At 37.0% G+C, this 19,769-nt stretch overlaps 2 protein-coding genes across 4 annotated transcripts in view; one reads left to right on the top strand and one right to left on the bottom strand.

Moving 5' to 3' along the window:
• The window catches only part of LOC137386040 (cleavage and polyadenylation specificity factor subunit 3-like), a 24,959-nt gene extending 15,895 nt beyond the window's left edge, over positions 1-9,064 (top strand). For both annotated transcript variants that reach the window (XM_068072693.1, XM_068072692.1), the window contains exons 7-17: positions 471-653; positions 3,402-3,552; positions 3,831-4,006; positions 5,097-5,255; positions 5,632-5,778; positions 6,864-7,013; positions 7,472-7,580; positions 7,853-8,046; positions 8,211-8,301; positions 8,512-8,675; positions 8,865-9,064. In XM_068072693.1, coding sequence (XP_067928794.1) covers positions 471-653; positions 3,402-3,552; positions 3,831-4,006; positions 5,097-5,255; positions 5,632-5,778; positions 6,864-7,013; positions 7,472-7,580; positions 7,853-8,046; positions 8,211-8,301; positions 8,512-8,675; positions 8,865-8,963 — 1,623 coding nt within the window. In that variant the 3' untranslated portion in view covers positions 8,964-9,064. The remainder of the gene's footprint in view (positions 1-470; positions 654-3,401; positions 3,553-3,830; positions 4,007-5,096; positions 5,256-5,631; positions 5,779-6,863; positions 7,014-7,471; positions 7,581-7,852; positions 8,047-8,210; positions 8,302-8,511; positions 8,676-8,864) is intronic.
• LOC137386041 (tyrosine--tRNA ligase, mitochondrial-like) lies at positions 9,049-19,769 on the bottom strand. Of its 2 annotated transcripts, XM_068072694.1 has the most exons (10): positions 19,502-19,769; positions 17,845-17,930; positions 17,534-17,642; positions 17,138-17,236; positions 16,844-16,925; positions 16,065-16,246; positions 15,429-15,498; positions 14,698-14,901; positions 11,141-11,248; positions 9,049-9,183 (listed from the first exon to the last, which is right to left on the bottom strand). In XM_068072694.1, the coding sequence occupies exons 1-10, from the start codon at positions 19,766-19,768 to the stop codon at positions 9,125-9,127; spliced, it is 1,266 nt and encodes a 421-aa protein (XP_067928795.1). In that variant the 5' UTR covers position 19,769; the 3' UTR covers positions 9,049-9,124. The 2 variants fall into 2 exon arrangements, with proteins under 2 accessions (XP_067928795.1, XP_067928796.1); XM_068072695.1 differs by lacking the exon at positions 19,502-19,769 and having other exon boundaries at positions 17,534-17,634; positions 17,845-17,925.

Raw genomic sequence — 19,769 nt, 5'->3', positions numbered from 1 at the left:
GTTTATTCAAAGATCTTAGTTCATATTTTCTGTAATTTATTACTTGAATTTTAAGGAAGATATTACCTTTTTTATTTTACGCCATTACTCCCATTTCCAATAAGCTTCTTGGAATCGATGAATTTAAAATTAAAAAGTAATACATGAAGCTCAGTTTAATAGTATTAGAACACCATAGAACCAAACTATGGGAAGGAAAATCAGTACATACAGGTATGTATGTATGTATGTACTGATTGACAAACTGCTACTTGCAATGGTTTTGAAAAACGTAAATCACAAAACGGATTACCTTTGTAAGGGGAAACTTTAAATGTCGAGCTCATACATTGCATCATATATTAGAATTTACGTATGTTAAAATTATTTTAAATAGAAGTTGGATTGAAAATCAGTTCTGGTTAATCTTATCACAGCACTAGAGAAAAAGGTAGTGTGGGGTATTGAGCCTGTGTTCTCTGAATGCATAGGAAACAGAAGTTAATGGCATAAAGTTCTGGTGCTACCAAGCTGGTCATGTGCTTGGTGCTGCCATGTTCATGATAGAGATAGCTGGAGTAAAGACTCTCTACACAGGAGATTTCTCCAGGCAGGAGGACAGACATCTAATGGCTGCTGAAATCCCTTCTGTGAAGCCTGATGTCCTTATAATGGTGAGAGAAGTGTGTCTGATGTCCTTATAATGGGGAGAAAAGTGGGCCTGATGTCCTTATAATGGTGAGAGAAGTGTGCCTGATGTCCTTATAATGGGGAGAAAAGTGGGCCTGATGTGCTTATAATGGGGAGAAAAGTGGGCCTGATGTCCTTATCATGATGAGAGAAGTGTGCCTGATGTCCTTATCATGATGAGAGAAGTGTGTCTGATGTCCTTATAATGGGGAGAAAAGTGGGCCTGATGTCCTTATAATGGTGAGAGAAGTGTGTCTGATGTCCTTATAATGGGGAGAAAAGTGGGCCTGATGTCCTTATCATGATGAGAGAAGTGTGCCTGATGTCCTTATAATGGGGAGAAAAGTGGGCCTGATGTGCTTATAATGGGGAGAAAAGTGGGCCTGATGTCCTTATCATGATGAGAGAAGTGTGCCTGATGTCCTTATCATGATGAGAGAAGTGTGTCTGATGTCCTTATAATGGGGAGAAAAGTGGGCCTGATGTCCTTATAATGGTGAGAGAAGTGTGTCTGATGTCCTTATAATGGGGAGAAAAGTGGGCCTGATGTCCTTATAATGGTGAGAGAAGTGTGTCTGATGTCCTTATAATGGGGAGAAAAGTGGGCCTGATGTCCTTATAATGGTGAGAGAAGTGTGTCTGATGTCCTTATAATGGGGAGAAAAGTGGGCCTGATGTGCTTATAATGGTGAGAGGAGTGTACCTGATGTCCTCATAATGGTGAGAGAAGTGGGCCTGATGTCCTTATAATGATGAGAGAAGTGTGCCTGATGTCTTTATCATGATGAGAGAAGTGTGCCTGATGTCCTTATAATGGTGAGTGAAGTGTACCTGATGTCCTTATAATGGTGAGAGAAGTGGTCCTGATGTCTTCATAATGGTGAGAGGAGTGTACCTGATGTCCTCATAATGGTGAGAGAAGTGGGCCTGATGTCCTTATAATGGTGAGAGAAATGTGCCTGATGTCCTTATCATGATGAGAGAAGTGTGCCTGATGTCCTTATCATGATGAGAGAAGTGTGCCTGATGTCCTTATAATGGTGAGAGAAGTGGGCCTGATGTCCTTATAATGGTGAGAGAAATGTGCCTGATGTCCTTATCATGATGAGAGAAGTGAGCCTGATGTCCTTATAATGGTGAGAGAAATGTGCCTGATGTCCTTATCATGATGAGAGAAGTGTGCCTGATGTCCTTATCATGATGAGAGAAGTGGGCCTGTTGTCCTCATAATGGTGAGAGAAGTGTGCCTCTGCTTGTCCAGCTTTTTTAAAGGTTGACCTGCAACAAAATTCACATTACAGTTATTTGGTATCAAAAGATTCACCATGTCTTACTCTGTTGTGTTGTAGGTGCCAAATATGTGGAAATTTGATTAAAAGCTCCTAAAAGCTAAAAAACGAAAAGCCGCCGTACATTGGAATCTCTTTATTTCGATGACGTAGCCATGAAATTTGTTTATTGTCTTGTCACGGGATGTTCTCACGTGAATTGAAAGGCCAATAAAAAGCTCAATATAAAACTTATCGTAGCACTGGTTTATGACAAACACTTCGGGTTTTACCGAAGACCCCGTATCAAATATAGATGCTCACTATTTCACAGTTTTGTTTCGGCATTATTCAATAGTCAAGTCGTAATCTGATCATGTGACCCAATACTTCACAAATAATTTCTGCAGCACTTTTCGATTATCACAAGTGACCAACAGGCTCGTCATGATTATCAGACAATGATATGTATTCCTTCAAGGTAAGGCTAAAAAATTAAACAAATTTTTACGGTAAGTTGTAGGATATCAATGCTAAAAGTGAAAGCATTACAATGATGATAAAATAGACGCGTAAGAACAAAAGACATGGTTTTATTGAATGCTATAAGTATATTTGTGAAAATATTTCGACGGATAAGGTTGGATGAAAGTGTAAACAGAAAACATCTCTCACATCTACGTCACATTTGAGCCGTTTTGGAAAGAGAATCCAAACTACGGCGGTCTCGTGTGGCTGCGATTTTCTGTTCATTTTTGAGCTTGCAAGAGCTTGTAATCACCTTTCTACATATTTTGCACCTACCACACAACAGAGTGAAAAATGGTGAATCTTTTCATATCAAATAACTGTAATGTGAATTTTGTTGCAAGTCAACTTTTAAAGAAATATCCAACAGTGGCTACTTAGCTGTCCGACATTGTGAATTGTTCTACTATCAAAGACGTGTATTTTCATGTGAATCTACTGATGATAACTCATAACTAATACACGTCGTGTTTGATATGATATTATATAATATTAACTATTGCTGCTGCATGCTTTTAAAGCTGTCTGTTTATTTGTTTACTTAAACTCAAGTATTCATTTTACTCAACGAGCTCAGTATTTGCTCCTTTTCACAATCGCTGCAGTGACGCCTCCAGTTCACAAATAATAGTTACCAACAAAAGTTTTTCTCTATGCCTAGCAAAAGGAAGAGGGCAACTCCTGCTTACTGGCATTAGGAAGCTTCTTATCACTTTGGCTATAAGAAGTTGCTCTTGATTAACCCAGCTAATTGTTGTAGAACTTTCTGTTTTTGTCTGTGTACAGATTCTTCCAAGCAATACACTCAGTTTTTAATGTATCATGAACTGAACTATTCATGTAGAGGTTTGATAAGCAGGTCAAGCTTATTTACAGAAAGTGTTGTATGCAGATTTTCCCATTTTTGTTTATATTTGTACTCTAATTGTTCCATAGGAGGCGACTTATGGTACCCACATACATGAAGACAGAGAGAAAAGGGAAGCCCGTTTCACAAGCCTCATCACAGATATTGTAAAACGTGGCGGACGTTGTCTCATTCCTGTTTTTGCTCTTGGACGGGCTCAAGAGCTTTTGTTAATCCTAGGTTTGCACATTATTATCTCTTGAGTGTTTCCATTACCTATTATTTTTTTCCATTCTAGTGTGGTATGTTATGTGGATTTCTAGGTATCTAGCTTTTGGCAAATGTACATCTCAGTGTCCAAACACGGCCTGAGTTTACATGACGCTAGCGAGTCAATTTGTGTAGTGCTTGACAACTTTGGTTCTGGTGCACATTTCATGCTGTGTCTATTGCATATCAGTTAGATTATCATCTTGAAACTCTTAGCTGAAGGTCGCTGAGAGTACGGGCTTTTTTAGATGAATATTGGGCTGCTCACCCGGAGCTGCATGATGTACCGATATACTATGCATCCTCTCTCGCCAAGAAGTGCATGTCTGTATATCAAACATACATCAATGCTATGAACTCCAAGATACAGAAACAAATCACCATTAGCAATCCCTTCGATTTCAAACATATTTCTTACCTGAAGGTTAGTTTATGTAAAGTATATTGTAGTGGCTGTTGTCTTTGATAATCCGTACAAAATGGCATTATTTATATTTACATGCAATATTAATGAACTTTAACAAAGGTGAAGCATTTGTAGCAGCAATTGTAGCAGCAATTGTAGCAGCAATTGTAGCAGCAATTGTAGCAGCAATTGTAGCAGCAATTGTAGCAGCAATTGTAGCAGCATTTGTAGCATCATGTATGCATGTGTGTTCACCATCTTTGTTAGATGTTTCAACACCTAACACTAATTCTTAACACTATTCTGTGCAAGTCTCTTGAAGAGGCAGAACAAAAGAACTTTAATAGTTGAAAAACAACAACATAAATCTTTCTTCATTTCTGTATTTATGCTTTAATTAAGTTTAATTCGCTTCCATCAGTTCATCTTTTGCTCAAAGGTGCATTGAAAATTGTTTGATACAAGCTTTCACTATTGCATCAACAACGGACATCCGTGTATATAAATGTATAGAGATGAAAACTAGTCTGTTATCAGTCGTTATCCTTTCCTCCACTTCACCCACGTCCTTTGTCACCACCACACATCACCTTTTCCCTAGCTGTTGGAGAGCCTTGAAAAAGCTCACCAGTACTCATTGACCAGGGTTTGGAGTCGTCTGTGAATGAAAGTTGTTGATTAGGAGTTTCTCTATTAAATGCTTTTTATTTCTTTACAGTTATTTCATCCTTTGTGAAATGCAATTGTCTAACCGAATCAAACAAGTAATCATCTTTCTTTTCCATATTTTGTTCACATTTTTACTGATTTGTTTATAAATATTCTATATAATAAATAAATACAATATGATAAATATATAAATAATCTATAACTACAAAGGCTGTCATAGTAATAGACAGTGGCTTGTTTGATAAGGCTTCTGTCGGTATGTATGCGTGTGTATGTTGCCATAGTATAATAGCGGTAGGTCAAATCCTCATAGAGCACGGACTGTCTTAGCAAAATAAGTATATGTAAAACCTTGACATTTCTCTTGCTGATGCTAATCTTTGTTGTAAGTGATGGCATGATCTTGTAAATGACTGCGGTTTCAATGTACTGTTGACAGAGCATAGACCATTTTGAAGACCTTGGTCCTTCAGTCGTGATGGCAAGCCCTGGTATGATGCAGTCAGGACTAAGCAGGGAGCTCTTTGAAGACTGGTGTGTCGAGAAAAGAAATGGCACAATAATAGCTGGCTATTGTGTCGAAGGGACACTCGCCAAGGTCTCTGATCACTGCTTTATGTTATGCATTGCTTGAACTCTCTTTTATTGGATAGTGATACTTGTGTGTTTATTTACACAGTTATATGTGTTCCACCTCTTCGTTCTTGTCTCTCCTGCCATGCATAGACTAGTGGTTATATAACTTGAAAATATATTTTCTTCCAACATGCATCAGCCACAATAATAGAGTATATTTATGTTCCCAAGTAGTTGCGACCTTTGTCCAAAAGTGGAACTTGTGGAACTAAAAGTAATTTTTAAACAAATGTGTTGAATCGAGCTGTAAAGTAGCATGACTTTAGAGTCCTGCACATAGCAATAACAGAGGATAACAAAATTCTGTGAATAAATTGCATGTTTTTGTGGCTTTGCAGAAAATCTTATCCGAGCCAGAAGAGATAGAGACCATGTCGGGACAAAAGCTGCCACTGAGGTGCTCTGTAGATTATATCTCCTTCTCCGCACATACCGACTATGAACAGACCAGCGAGTTTGTTAGAACACTCAAACCACCCCACGTTGTATGTTCTTGTTTCTAATGTTGTTTCCTTCAGTGTTTATCATCGGTTACTTGCAGTGACTGCGTTCTAACTAACTCAAGTATGAGAAGCACACTTGGCTGTATGCACATGCATATATGCGGTGTGCATGCAGCGTGGAACTCAGATCACAAATTAGTTAAGAGTTTAATGTTAAATTATGTATCTCTGCCAAAAAGTAATTTACGTTAGTCGCTAGCGCTTCATATTGTACTCCTTTTTTCAGGACTTTCAAGATAGATTAGTCACAAGGCTAGAAGGTTGTTTTAGGGTCACCAGGAGTTCGCTTGAAAACTGTAGCTACACACCGCCTCACGCTTGGCTCGTGCATAGGCAGAAAAATACTATGGCTGTGCATAACAAAGTGGCTTGATGACACACAGTGTTCGCAAATAGTCGAACTAATATGATTATGCCTAGTAAGGTTGATTGCCACGACATCCAGGACAAATTTTTAAAACGATTTATCATTTCTAATATAAAGCAAAAGTCTAATTTCTCTGCGATGAAACTTGAGCAGTGCATTTATGACAGCAGCATTTATGCTAATACTTATAAGTGATGATGAATCTGTTGTCACCTTTGTGAGAATTTGCAATAAAAGTGAATAAAATTGAATCTAGATTCTATTCAATGATTAGTACCTTTTTTACCGATCGCAGCTGTCTAGGTTACTCCGCTGTCTACAAAAAATATGTTTGATTTGGAAGCAATACATCTATTATATACATATGCTTATTGGCTACACTCAAATGCCAGTGTACTGTAAATAGCTAATGTTAAAATGCTCTAGTTCACGGCCCAATTCTAACAAATTTTTACAGGTGCTGGTATATACAGAATAGAGTACGATGATTGGTTGTTTTAGGTCTGATTTGTGAAAATTAGAATGCTATGAAAAGTTGTTACAGGAGATCAGAATCAGATAAGAGGTTATTAAAGGAACTAGTAGACGGACAGCTGGATGAGATGAGAGGGAGTTACAAGTGCTGGTTTGTGGAGATAAAAGTAAGAGTAGAGGTTGTTACTGGTGTTTGTACATAGATTGAGGTGTACACATATTGCAGGTGCTTGTACACGGAGAGCACAATGAGATGATGCGACTTAAGGCTGCATTGATAAGGGAATATGAAGAGAACGATGAAACTCTCCAGATTTACAGCCCTGCCATCGGTGAAAGTGTCCCTCTCCACTTTCGTGGTGAGAAGATGGCAAAGGTATCAATTCTCTTACTTTATGTAGCTAGCCAATTTATAGTTATTGGGAGTTGTGTCTACTTGCCAATTGTTTTCGTCAGTGCCATCTGTATAAAAGGGATTGCTGAGCAGCATTCAGGGCTCTTCACCAAACTTGTGTACTGCCTTTTGATACTCTCCAGTTCAATAATATATTGATCTGCTTATTTTATGGTGCAGACTACATTTAACAAACATGTTTTCTTCATCAACAAAGTTGCTGATTTATTGATCTGTTGGTTTTTATTAAGCGATCTATCAGTGCATAGAATTGTTTGGTTTGATTTGTTTGGCCAAACTATCTTCTAGCCATGGTTTTATCTTGTTTTCGAATATTGTATAGGTGTATGCTGTCTGTTGGTGTTCCCTTTGTGTGGACTTTGAATCGACTTTGCATTCTCCTGCGTGTTTTTATACATGACAGCAAACACTGTTTGCAGGTGGTTGGCTCTCTAGCGGTTAAGAAGCCTGGCCACGCACAAACTCTCTCCGGAGTTTTAGTGAAAAGGAACTTTGCATACCATATTCTCTCCCCCTCTGACATATCCTGTGAGTGTGCTCGATAGTGGCTCTTTTCAGTTTTTATGTATTGAGCAATGACAGCTGAAACGATGAAAGGTTGCTGCTTGAAAACAGATTTCAAATTTCAATTATCATTAATCAATTGATATTTGATTGTAAATATCTTGTTTTTAACATGTAGCTAACTTGAATATTTCCTCCCTGAGGAAAGAGATGTCCTACGCTTTAATGTTTGCATATTTTGTTAGCAATGTTTTAATGCGCTGCAGATAAATGATGTCACTGAATTATGTTTGCAGCTTACACAGAACTCTCAACCAGTACTGTGATGCAAAGACAAAGTGTGGCATACACAGGAAGCACCTCGCTTCTCGAGTTTCAGCTTTCACAATTGGCTGGTGATATAGAAACAATTAAAATAGATGATAAAAAGTTTCTCAAAGTTTTCAAGGACATCACCGTGAAAATAGATCCAAAGATGATTGTGTTAGAGGTAAGAGGCATGAATCCGGGAGTGCCAACAGCCTGCTTTGACAGTATTCTTTCTGTGCAGATCTTGTCCAAGGGCCTTACTCATTTTTTTCTTATGTAGTATTCCTGCAAACAGGTTTCTTTAGTAAAACCATTAACTAGCGATGTAAAGTGGTGATGTTTCAGTGGGAATCAAGTCCGGTAAACGACATGTTTGCTGATGCTGTCCTCGCTGTCATTATGCGAACTGAACAAGAGCCAGAGGCTAAAAAGAAAAGTTAGTACCAAATGCATCCTTGAAAACATTTTGTAGATTCAATAGACTCTTGAGGTAGTTGTTTGGCCAAGGGGAGGGTAACTCCTTACCTGGTTGGCGAGAGAGTAACGAGTTAAAACTCAGGTTATATTATATCAAAACTTGTTACTATTATTAGAAACAATCTGCATTAGCTCATCAATCGATGGCTTAACTACACTGCACTTGCAGCCAATGCATCTTTGGTGAAGATGGACAAGTCTCACTTCCAGGAGTGCGCTCTGGACATGCTCACAGAGATGTTTGGGGAAGATTGCATTGGTAAATTGGTGAAAGGAGACAAAGTGCAATTGGTGGTAAATGACATCCAGGCAACTGTGAACATCAACACATGTGTTCGTATCATTTTTTACTAATTTACCTACAAGATGGTTTCATTGTCAGCATGTATTTCTAACTAGGAATACATGTACTGAACTTTCATAGACAAGATCAATTTATAAATGTGGTATTCTATTGATTTCATTAGGTTTTAGAGCAATGTTTCAACTTGGAGCATGCAGTAAATAGTATTAATGTTGTAGGAGGTTGCTTGTGAAGATGCCACGCTGAAGCAGATCATCACAACATCTGTATCTAAACTTCAACAGAGCATGATGCCTGTCAAGTCAGCGGTAGTCTAGTTAGTTACAGTAACAGAATCTTCATTAATTGTATACATAATTGTACATACTATCTTATTTCTATTTCAAAGTATACAAATATAGACGTGTGTATAAAGCTATATTATCAACCGTATTACTGTCATCACATTCAGCTTTTGCTGACTTCTCCGACTCAGCTCCTAGCTGTTCATCGTCCATCTTATGATAAAGGCGGTTTTGTTCCTCTTTCTTCCCAGCACTAAAACGAGTCATACTAGAGATAACTAAACTCGCAAGATTTCTGCATATGGTGTGTGGCGTGTGTGCTGCTTGACAAGTCTTATGTTTGAGGCTTAAAGGTTGACTTGCTACAAAATTCACATTACAGTTATTTGGTATCATAAGATTCACCATGTCTTACTCTGTTGTGTTGTGGGTGCAAAATATATGGGAATGATTACAAGCTCTTAAAAGCTACAAAACGAACAGTTAATCGCAGCCACACGAGACCGCCGTAGTTTGGATTCGCTTTCAAAAACAGCTCAAATGGGACGTAGTTGTTACAGGATGGTTTCTGTTTACACATTCATGCAACCTCATTCGTCGAAATATTTTCACAAATATACTTCACGCATTCAATAAAACCATGTCTATTGTTCTTACGCGTCTGTTTTATCGTCATTGTAATGCTGTCACTTTTAGCACTGATATTTTATAACTTACCGTAAAAAATCGTTAAACTTTTTAACCTTAGCTCGAAGGAGTACATATCATTGTCTGACAATCATGACGAGCCTGTTGGTTACCTGTGATAATCGAAAAGTGCTGCAAAAATTATTTGCGAAGTATTGGGTCACGTGATCAAATTACGACTTGACGATTGAATAATGCCAAAACAAAACTGTAAAGTAGCGAGCATCTATATTTTATACGGGGTCTTCGGTAAAACCCGAAGTGTTTGTCATAAACTAGTGCTACGATATGTTTTATAGTGAGCTTTTTATTGGCCTTTCAATACACGTGAGAACATCATGTGACAAAACAGTAACCAAACTGTAATGACAACGTCAGAGAAATAAAGAGATTCCAATCTACGGCGGCTTTTCGTTTTTGAACTTTTAAGGGCTTGTAATCACATTTCCACGTATTTGGCACCTACAACACAACAGAGTAAGACATAGTGAATATTTTGATACCAAATAACTGTAATGTGAATTTTATTGCAAGTCAACCTTTAAAGCACATAAATTATATAATTTTTTTATTATATAGTTCAATACATCAGTCTTGGCTTTTGAATGAGCCTATATTCAATACACAAAGAATAATAGAACTATGAAAAACAGGGAGTCAAAAGTATGTCCTGCAATAAAAAAAACACTTGGTTGCGGTTCCCACAATGTGATGTCATAATTATTATTTAGCCTTAGGTAGTCGATCCCTTTCGCTGCCATTGAGGCTGCGCTTTTCTGTGACAATCGGTGCTGTTAAACCCAAAGAGCGCTAATAATAAACTAGGATTCTAGATAATGAACAATGCCCGGGATCGTGCTAACGCCCGACCAATACAAAAACATGTTCTGGGTTAATTAATTATGCTTCAATAAATATACTGTCGTTGATAAAAGTAATCAAATCACATCGATTAAATTGTGACCTGCAGTTGCGTGGCCCTAGGAATATATGTCAATCGCACTTTCGCGAGATTACGCAATGCTTGAAATTAATTAGTCTCAGTCGTGCACCTCAGCATCACAATAAAAAGAGAGGCTAGTGCATAATATCATCTGGAAAACATAGTATGGTGCTTGGAATCTGAATTATTTATCATAGAAATAATCTGTACATGGAGAGCTAATGACACTGATTCCTTTGTCATCTTCATTGGTTCTCTGGAGTTGTCCTACCTTCGCTTGCCACTAGCATCATTATCGTAGTTGATAAATATAAGCGGTAAGCAATAAAATAAGCGGTAAGAGCACACAACACCGAATATGAAAATTGTGACATCACAATTTTCGAGCCTATACCATTGAACATTTCTGCGGAACAGCTCTGGGGAAATCCTATAAACACCAACCAATGTCTGTCTCACCATGTCAAACAATGGCTCATTCGAAATCCAAGACTTTGATGTATTGAAATAATTATATGATATAAAAATTATGTGATTTATGTGCTTTAAAGGTTGACTAAATGACAGAGCAATAACCTACCGAGTAGACTCTTTCCATCTTCTACGTCTTTAGCGGTGAATCTGTGGTCAAGCTCTATCTGGCTGCCATTGCACAGCAAGTGTCCTTTATGTAATGCTTGCCTAATGACTAAGAACAGATTGTCTATGTTAAAAATTGTATATGCACTATTATTATAGCTACTATTATTAGCTCGCTGTTACTGTCACATTTCATAAAAGGATTTAGATTCCATGATCTCAAGAAATACATTCACCATTGTGAAAATAGGAATGTTCTTCTATAACCAGTTTACTTTAGATCATGTAAAATGGTCTAAGTTGTTAATCTGATACTGGCCAAAGCATAGGTCCACTTAGTTGTATGTACTGTTGAGATATTGAAAAACATGCAATGAGCCAGTAACATCTCTTATGATATGCATAGGATAATATATCGTTAAGTCAAACTGGCGCTAAAGTGGAATGAGAAGTTTTTGAATGTAAGAACTTTAAAAGCGACCATGATATCTTTATAAGTGTTAATGTGTAATATCAGTCAAATCTAACATTTGTAGGGACAGACTTGATCTAGATATAAAATGTGTGATTCAATGTTATTGAAAGCCAATTCAAGCTTTCCATCAAGTAACAAAACCATAGAACCATTTCTTCATAGAATGCTCACTTATAAATAACACTGCTGACCAAGCGATGCTGCGTTGGAACCATTTTTTGATTGAGCTTACTCCGAGAATGGTTACGATTTTATGTAATTACTTCGTTTTTAGCTGTTCACAAAATAGCCAAGAAAACAACCAAGACATTTGAAATTCTAAAAGGTGCTCATTTCATGAGTCAAACCATAGAGTTATCTCCCCCTAGAGTGATAACTACACGAGCATTTCCGGTGCCAACAAGGAGCGTTTAGGCCACGCCTCTTTTTTGTGCTAGTCAGTCGTAGTGATTGACTAGATGAATAACATCAGCCATGAGAAGGGTTAAACAAGGATCATGAATTTCCAGTTGAGATAGTAATTAATGCTCATATTAAAGAAATGATGATTATAGTTTATTACTCTAATATATGCTTATTATTTAAAGCAATTCAATACCTACCAGGGATTGCTAAACATATTATGGAAATGTTTACTTTTTCATTTCCATAAACATAAATATTTCCATAATTTTAAGGAAATGGATATGGAAATTTTATTTTTCAAGTATGGAAATGGTATGAAAATGGAAATAATATGGAAATGAATTATGGAAATGCTATGGAAATGGAAATAATATGGAAATGAAGGAGGGTAATGTTATGGAAATAATATGGAAATGAATTATGGAAATGGAATTAATATGGAAATGGAAATAATATGGAAATGAATTATGGAAATGGAATTAATATGGAAATGAATTATGGAACTTTTATGAAAATGGAAATAATATGGAAATGAATTATGGAAATGGAAATAATATGGAGATGGAAATACTATGGAAATGAAATAGGAAAATGGAATTAATATGGAAATGAATTATGGAAATGGAAATAATATGGAAATGGAAATAATATGGAAATGAATTATGGAAATGGAATTAATATGGAAATGAATTATGGAAATGGAAATAATATGGAAATGGAAATAATATGGAAATGAATTATGGAAATGGAATTAATATGGAAATGAATTATGGAACTTTAATGGAAATGGAAATAATATGGAAATGAATTATGGAAATGTTATGGAAATAATATGGAAATGAAGTAGGGAAATGTTATGGAAATAGAAATAATATGGAAATGAATTATGGTAATGTTATGGAAATGGAAATAACATGGAAATGAATTATGAAAATGGAAATTGTGAGATACATGTAATCCCTGATACCTACATGACTTGTCAAGGCACTAAATAGATAGTGAGTGAAAGTGAAGGTAATGCAAGCAGTTACTCATAGAGAACATACATAGTCATACTGGGGTTGTATTACATTGGTGTGATGGGAAGCTAATCAACTGCCATCAACTATGAGCTGTACTACCCGGTGTTGCCCGAGTAATAAAAAAGTATTTGGACAGAAAATTTATTTTTATATAACATTCACTATTCTAACTTTTAAACTTCATATCATGAGAAAATATTTTTAAGCAGTTTAAATGAATTAAGAGGAAAAAGAAAACAACTCTAAAGGTTTGCAAGCTTTTCAAACAACTACAACTTTTAAATTTCAAATCATGAAAGAAGTGTTTTGTTGAAATAAATTAGGAAAAAAAATAAAACTGTAAATGTGTTTAAATGTAAAATAATTAGCAAGTAATAGCTAAATATAATCTGTTTAGCTATAATTACAATGAAAAATTATCTAATAAATAAGGTAATAAAAAAGTCTATTTTATTTTTATATAATTATAGTTAGTAGAATTAAGTATAATTTATTTTTATTTAACATATAACAACATTTACCATTTCAACTTTCAAACTACATATTATGAAAAGTGTTTTGTGTAATTGAAATAAATGAAGAGAAGAGAGAAAATAAAAACAACTGTAAATGTTTTCAAACTTTTTCAAACAACTACCACTTTTAAACTTCATATCATGAAAAAAGATTTTTGCTAAAATGAATTAAGAAAAAAAAGAAATTGCAAATGTGTTTAAATGTAAAATAATTAGCGAGTAATGCTAAATATAATCTGTTTAGCTATGATTACAATAAAAAATTATTGTAATCATAGCTAATTTTTATTACTTTATTTAATAAATAAAGTAATTCACAACTACTTTTTTATTACTTTATTTAATAAATAAAGTAATAAAAAGTCTATTTTATTTTTAAATAATTATAATTCAGTATAATTAAGTATAACTTATTTTTATCTAACATATAACCACATTTGCCACTCTCACTTTCAAACTTTTTGCTTGCTTACATCAAGCAAAGATGTGCACTAACTAGTGGACATCTTTGCTTCAAGCTAGTCTATGTATTTGATTGATATGTATTGAAATCTAATATTACATGCAAGGGCTGTTTGTGAACTGAGGTGACAATGAATCACTCTATCACCATACAATGTCAATACTTTCAGTTGATGGCAGTCGATTAGCTTTCCATCACACTAATGTAATACAACCCTAGTATGACTATCCATCTTATCTATGAATAACTAATGATATACAGCCCCTCATGTGTGGGGGCTGTATATCATTGGAGTAACTGATTGCATTAACTCACTTGCTTAACACCATCTATTCAGTGCCTTTGCAATGCATGTAGGTATTGAATTGCTTTAAATAATAAGCATATATTAGAGTAATAAACTATAATCATCATTTCTTTAATATGAGCAATAATTACTATCTTAACTGGAAATTCATGATCATTCTCATGGCTGACGTTATTGTTCTGTCGATCACTACGATTGACTAGCACAAAAAAGGGGCGTGGCCTAAACGCTCCTTGTTGGCACCGGAAACGCTCGTGTTGTTGAATGCACAGTTATCACTCTAGGGGGAGATAACTCTATGAGTCAAACTACCAGAAAAGATATGTCATGTGGCCACAGTTACTTGCAAAGCAATATATGTGTAAACTCACACGCGTCAAAAAGGCACCATTGGCCTTCGGGTATATTAAGACGAGCTTGGTCACACAAATCGGCGAGAAGCATCCGCTCCGAATAGACAATGGGGATAGAATGGACCACTTTCTCAATGCTGTCCATATCCTCCAAGCCCGGCTTCACGAAACTGTTATAAAGCTTCGAAGCTGCATTCACACAGTCAGGTAAGAGTTCTTCACCTGTAAAAACACACAAGACTGATTAATGGGTAAAGTGGCAGAGTGCAAGGTGACAGAGTACACAGGAGTTGCGGATACAGTGATACAGCCACATGGGTAGAGGGTAGTGATACCGGATATAGGGTACATAGGTACAGAGGCACAAGAGACAGCGACAAAAAATACAGTAGAAGGCTAGAAGTGGACAGTGACCAAGGACATAGGGATAAATGGCACAGTGATTGTGGACCCAGGGGCAGAGGGCAAAGTAAAAGAGGGCACAGGAATCAAAGATACAGCGAACAGATGAGACAGTGCGCAAGCCAAAGAACCAGTTTCATTGAAGATTATGATCAAGTGTAGTTTTGAGCATATAATATATATATTTATATACGCAGATGTAATGTAAATGAAATGTTCAAAAAGATAACTTAGTTATGGCATAGTTCTACCTGACAACGAAGCATTCATATATGTACATTTTAGCGTTTTAGGCCTCCAACGAATAAACCTGAGCTAAAAGTGAGAGCTAAAAGTTAATAACTCACCTCCAGACTGGTTAACTGCCAGCAGATTTTTTGCCACCATTTTCTTTCCATAATTTTCTGTAGGAGATTTCTGTCAAGTTGAGCATTATAGAGTGATTAGAAAAAAAACATTGCCGAATCACATTCCTCATCTGAACTGATACCATCACTCTTGCCGAATCACATTCCTCATCTGAACTGATACCATCACTCTTGCCGAATCACATTCCTCATCTGAACTGATACCATCACTCTTGCCGAATCACATTCCTCATCTGAACTGATACCATCACTCTTGCCGAATCACATTCCTCATCTGAACTGATACCATCACTCTTGCCGAATCACATTCCTCATCTGAACTGATACCATCACTCTTGCCGAATCACATTCCTCATCTGAACTGATACCATCACACTTTGTGGCTCTCATGACATGACCCAAACAACCACCTATCATCCTCATCACCCTGTTTTGATGCTCTGCACGAGCCATCGAGATCAATATATAATATAATCAACAAATGTAGCGTTTCTCAATACCCAAACTGTTATCTCTAAGTCCCTGTTTGACAGCACCTCACTCTATTCCACATGCCCATTAACCAGTGGTAAAGTGTCTTTAGATTACCTGCTGGCAGGAGACAAGACTGCTCACCTCATGAGTTTGCATGATGCTGTCAACATCCTCAGCACTGTAGGTGGTGAGGCGAGTGAGTGCATCACCCACAGATGTGTCAGGGATGTTTACACAGTACTGGTAGGTCTCATAAGCGCAGTTACTTTGAAAATTATTTCGTGGGTAATTTACTGTAGCATCAAATGTAGGTGCCTCTACCACTGCAAAAGACACACACGAATAATGGAAATAGCTGGCATCAATAGAAATATTTAAGGATATGTCCATGGAATGCCAGGCTATCTATTTATGGATACCATATTACTACCTACTCCAGTTACGCGATCTGCCCGAGTTGGTTAAGCGGAGAGAGCAGTGTTAAATCGAAGGTTATTCCTGTCACCATCGGTGGCCATTTACAGAGTTTAGGCTTCAGCCTGCTGTTCACAAGTCAGGTATGTAGACCACTAGGCTCCTTATGAGCATACACATGTATCCGAATGAACATGAAAATTCCTCATATCAATAATTGCATACATCTCTGAACAGTTAATAAAGGATGGCTGCCATGAAGCAAACTTAATGATACAATCTGCTTGCAACAATAACTGTGCTACAATCTGTGCACACATACTGTATACCCAAGCCTGAAGGTGCAGTGCTTGTCGTCCATCTAAGTCTGCTTATAACTGGGCATATAGCTAAGGATCTGCTAATAATAAAGAAACAAAAATCCTTTAAAAAATTAAATTGGATTGCAAAATGAAAATCAAATAACTTGTCTGAAATAAAGTTTAAAAAGATGTTTAATGACTCACACAAAGGATCATGGACAAATCCCCTCTTTAGAATGTGCTCTAAAATATTGAATGAGCTTGTGTCAGGCTTGCCTGGCTGCAACTGCAAAGGAGTACAACTGAGAGTAAGCCATGTTATACAGTACATGCATGATCAACTGGAGTCTCAAATGATGTTTCAGACTATCTGAGCAGACAGCATTGTATCAGCTCTGAATGCCGGGACCTACATAGATAATCCCATGCTATTTATAACTCGCACTCCATAAAAAGGTCAACGTTGGAGATACGCAGGCTAATCAAGGTAGAACTGACCATTACAGAACACCCGTGCTCGCTGAAAACCTCCTCCCAATCAAGAACATCAAGAAATTGATGCAGAACATGAGAGAGTTTCACTCCTTTTTGATCTGACTGCCTAAAATAGAACACAAAGTTTAATGTTACAACCAAACTGTTTACTTGACAAATATAAATGTGTATATATTCAATCAACAGGCTAACACTAGCAATGTCAAGCCAAATTTTCTACATCCATGTCCACCTGAAAACTATGTTCTCTAGATAGCAGACCATAATAACCCATACATACAGCAATGTAAACCTACTTGTAAAACAGAGAGATATTAGGCCATAACACGTCATACATACATTGGTGTACACCTACTTGTAAAATTATTCTCTACAAATTCTTCAATCAACAATGAAAACTTGCCTTAATTGTTCGGCGAGCAGGCGAACGCTAAACTCTGATGTATCTTGCTGTACGAAGTCCACAATGGTTTTTTTATGAACACCCTTGAGGCTTGAGTCTACAACACTATATATTCGTATGCAAAATACACTTGGTTAACACTTGGAGACAGATAAAGCTAACAAGGTAAATTTAGGCCTAAATCAATATAGAAATACCTTGTATAGAAACACCTTCAATCTTGTAGCAGTGCAAACAAACGGTGTAAGGTTTTTAATAACAGTACCTATATATATGTCTTTATAGAAGAGAAAGTTTTTTTACAAACCTGAAAGAAGAGCGAGGGTAGTTGTATAGTCTACATACATTATCCACAACGAGCTGCATGTGCCTGTAGCTATCAGCATTATCAACCTGAATGAGCCAATAATTCAACCAAAGATTAACACGGACCAGATACTCTAATGGTGCGTTTACACTGGCCGACACCGACTCCGATTAGGTGCCAATACCCCGACTCAGACAGGTACCTCCGACATTTCACGCATGGGTGCCGACACCGACTCCCACTTTACATTGCAACGATCAAACGATTTTTGTCGGTACCAACAGCCAATCACAGCGTTTCGCCGTTCTGACCTTCACCCGACCACGCGAAGACGAGTACACATAAAAATCAACGCGCTTGATGTGGAAAATTATATACTAGTACTACACTACTACTACTGCTCCTACTACTACTGCTAGAAGCAACTACTGAATGCCAAGCAATGAATGAATGATGAGGCAATGAAAATCCGAGCAAAGAACTGTACGTACAGTTCTTTCGTTCGAGTAATTATAATAAATAAAATGAATAATGAAGAAGATTGAATGGTGAATGTATATTTGTGGTAGTAGTAGTGTGATGGACGCCGGGCCAACACTTTACACTTCTTGTAATTATTTGTTTGTATATATTTTATATGTCTGTAAATATTTTATTATATGAGTTGTCCTTTTTATTCTCTCTTTATTGCCTTTTTATTGTTGGCCTTGTTACTCGTTATGCTATCTATTGTCGTCGTTTATGTTGTCATATCAACGCACTAGCGGGCCTAATTATTGGCCATTTAAACATTGCTAGCCGGTGTTCTCACTCGGTCCCGTTAGCCGGAACGGGCAATTTTATTGTATATAAGGGAGCAATGCTCACTTAGTAGACAGAGCAAATGGCCGTACGCTCCTCAGCTAGTGAATTTCCTTCGCTAATAAAACATTGAATGAAATTACACGCAATGTATTTCTGTATGACATAATCTAAATCGTGCCAAGTAAGGACCGGCAAATTTCTTTACAGTGGTATTTACAGTAGTACTAGTAGTAGAACTAGTAGTAGTCGTACAACTGGCTATTCACTTTTAATTAAATTAAAGAAAAAAACTTGATTTTTTGGTACTCTCGCGTTCACATCGTTGCTAGCCATGCTGGTTCACTATTAAAAAGAGAACGAGGGAAATTTTAATAACAGTCTTCTAGCCTCTCATTAAACCTAGCCCTTTCGTTTCATAAACTTAGCACTGTCATTAAAGCCTAGGCTCATTTAACTAGAGGCTCCTAGCTTCTGATTGGCTGATGAGCGTCCGACTTGTCGGTGCAACCGGGCACTGCTGGGTAGCTCCGACACCGACTTTCAGATCGGTGCCGACACCGATTTTTCTGTTCACACCTACCGACACCGACTCATCAAATTTGTCTGTGCACGACAAAATCGGTAACAAAATCGGCCAGTGTAAACGCACCATTAAAGATAATAGCTGTTGCAAGTTTAAAAGAAAATATATAGACCGAAAGCAAACGTAATTTTTTTAATTTACCAAGGCGAAATTCTAGATTGCATACCTACAAATTAACTACAAAGCAACAAACCTTGAGCGAGAGGTCAAAATATTGTTGTATAAAAACACCGGCTGCACTAGACTGTTTTGGTATAAATTATAACTAACCTGGAACACTGTAGTAGCCTGTTTGCCTAGTTGTTTAAGGTGCCTTGGTAAAACCAGCGCATCGCATATTTGTGAATAGTTAAGAGCGTGAAAGGACGATCGGTTGGGCAGGAGTTTAACGAATAACTTAATATCGTTAGGCACGTTGGCCCACTTTACATTGTTGCTCTTTATAACTCTGCAACCTCTTTCTTCAAACAGGTGGCAGAGATATTTTGGGGCATACATGGGCATCTTTGTTACGTGTCGAGCATTGGTAGGAACCATT

Source organism: Watersipora subatra, chromosome 1 (genome assembly GCF_963576615.1).
Source record: "Watersipora subatra chromosome 1, tzWatSuba1.1, whole genome shotgun sequence".
NCBI classification, from domain to species: Eukaryota; Metazoa; Bryozoa; class Gymnolaemata; order Cheilostomatida; family Watersiporidae; genus Watersipora; species Watersipora subatra.
This window is presented reverse-complemented; position numbering and strand designations above follow the sequence as displayed.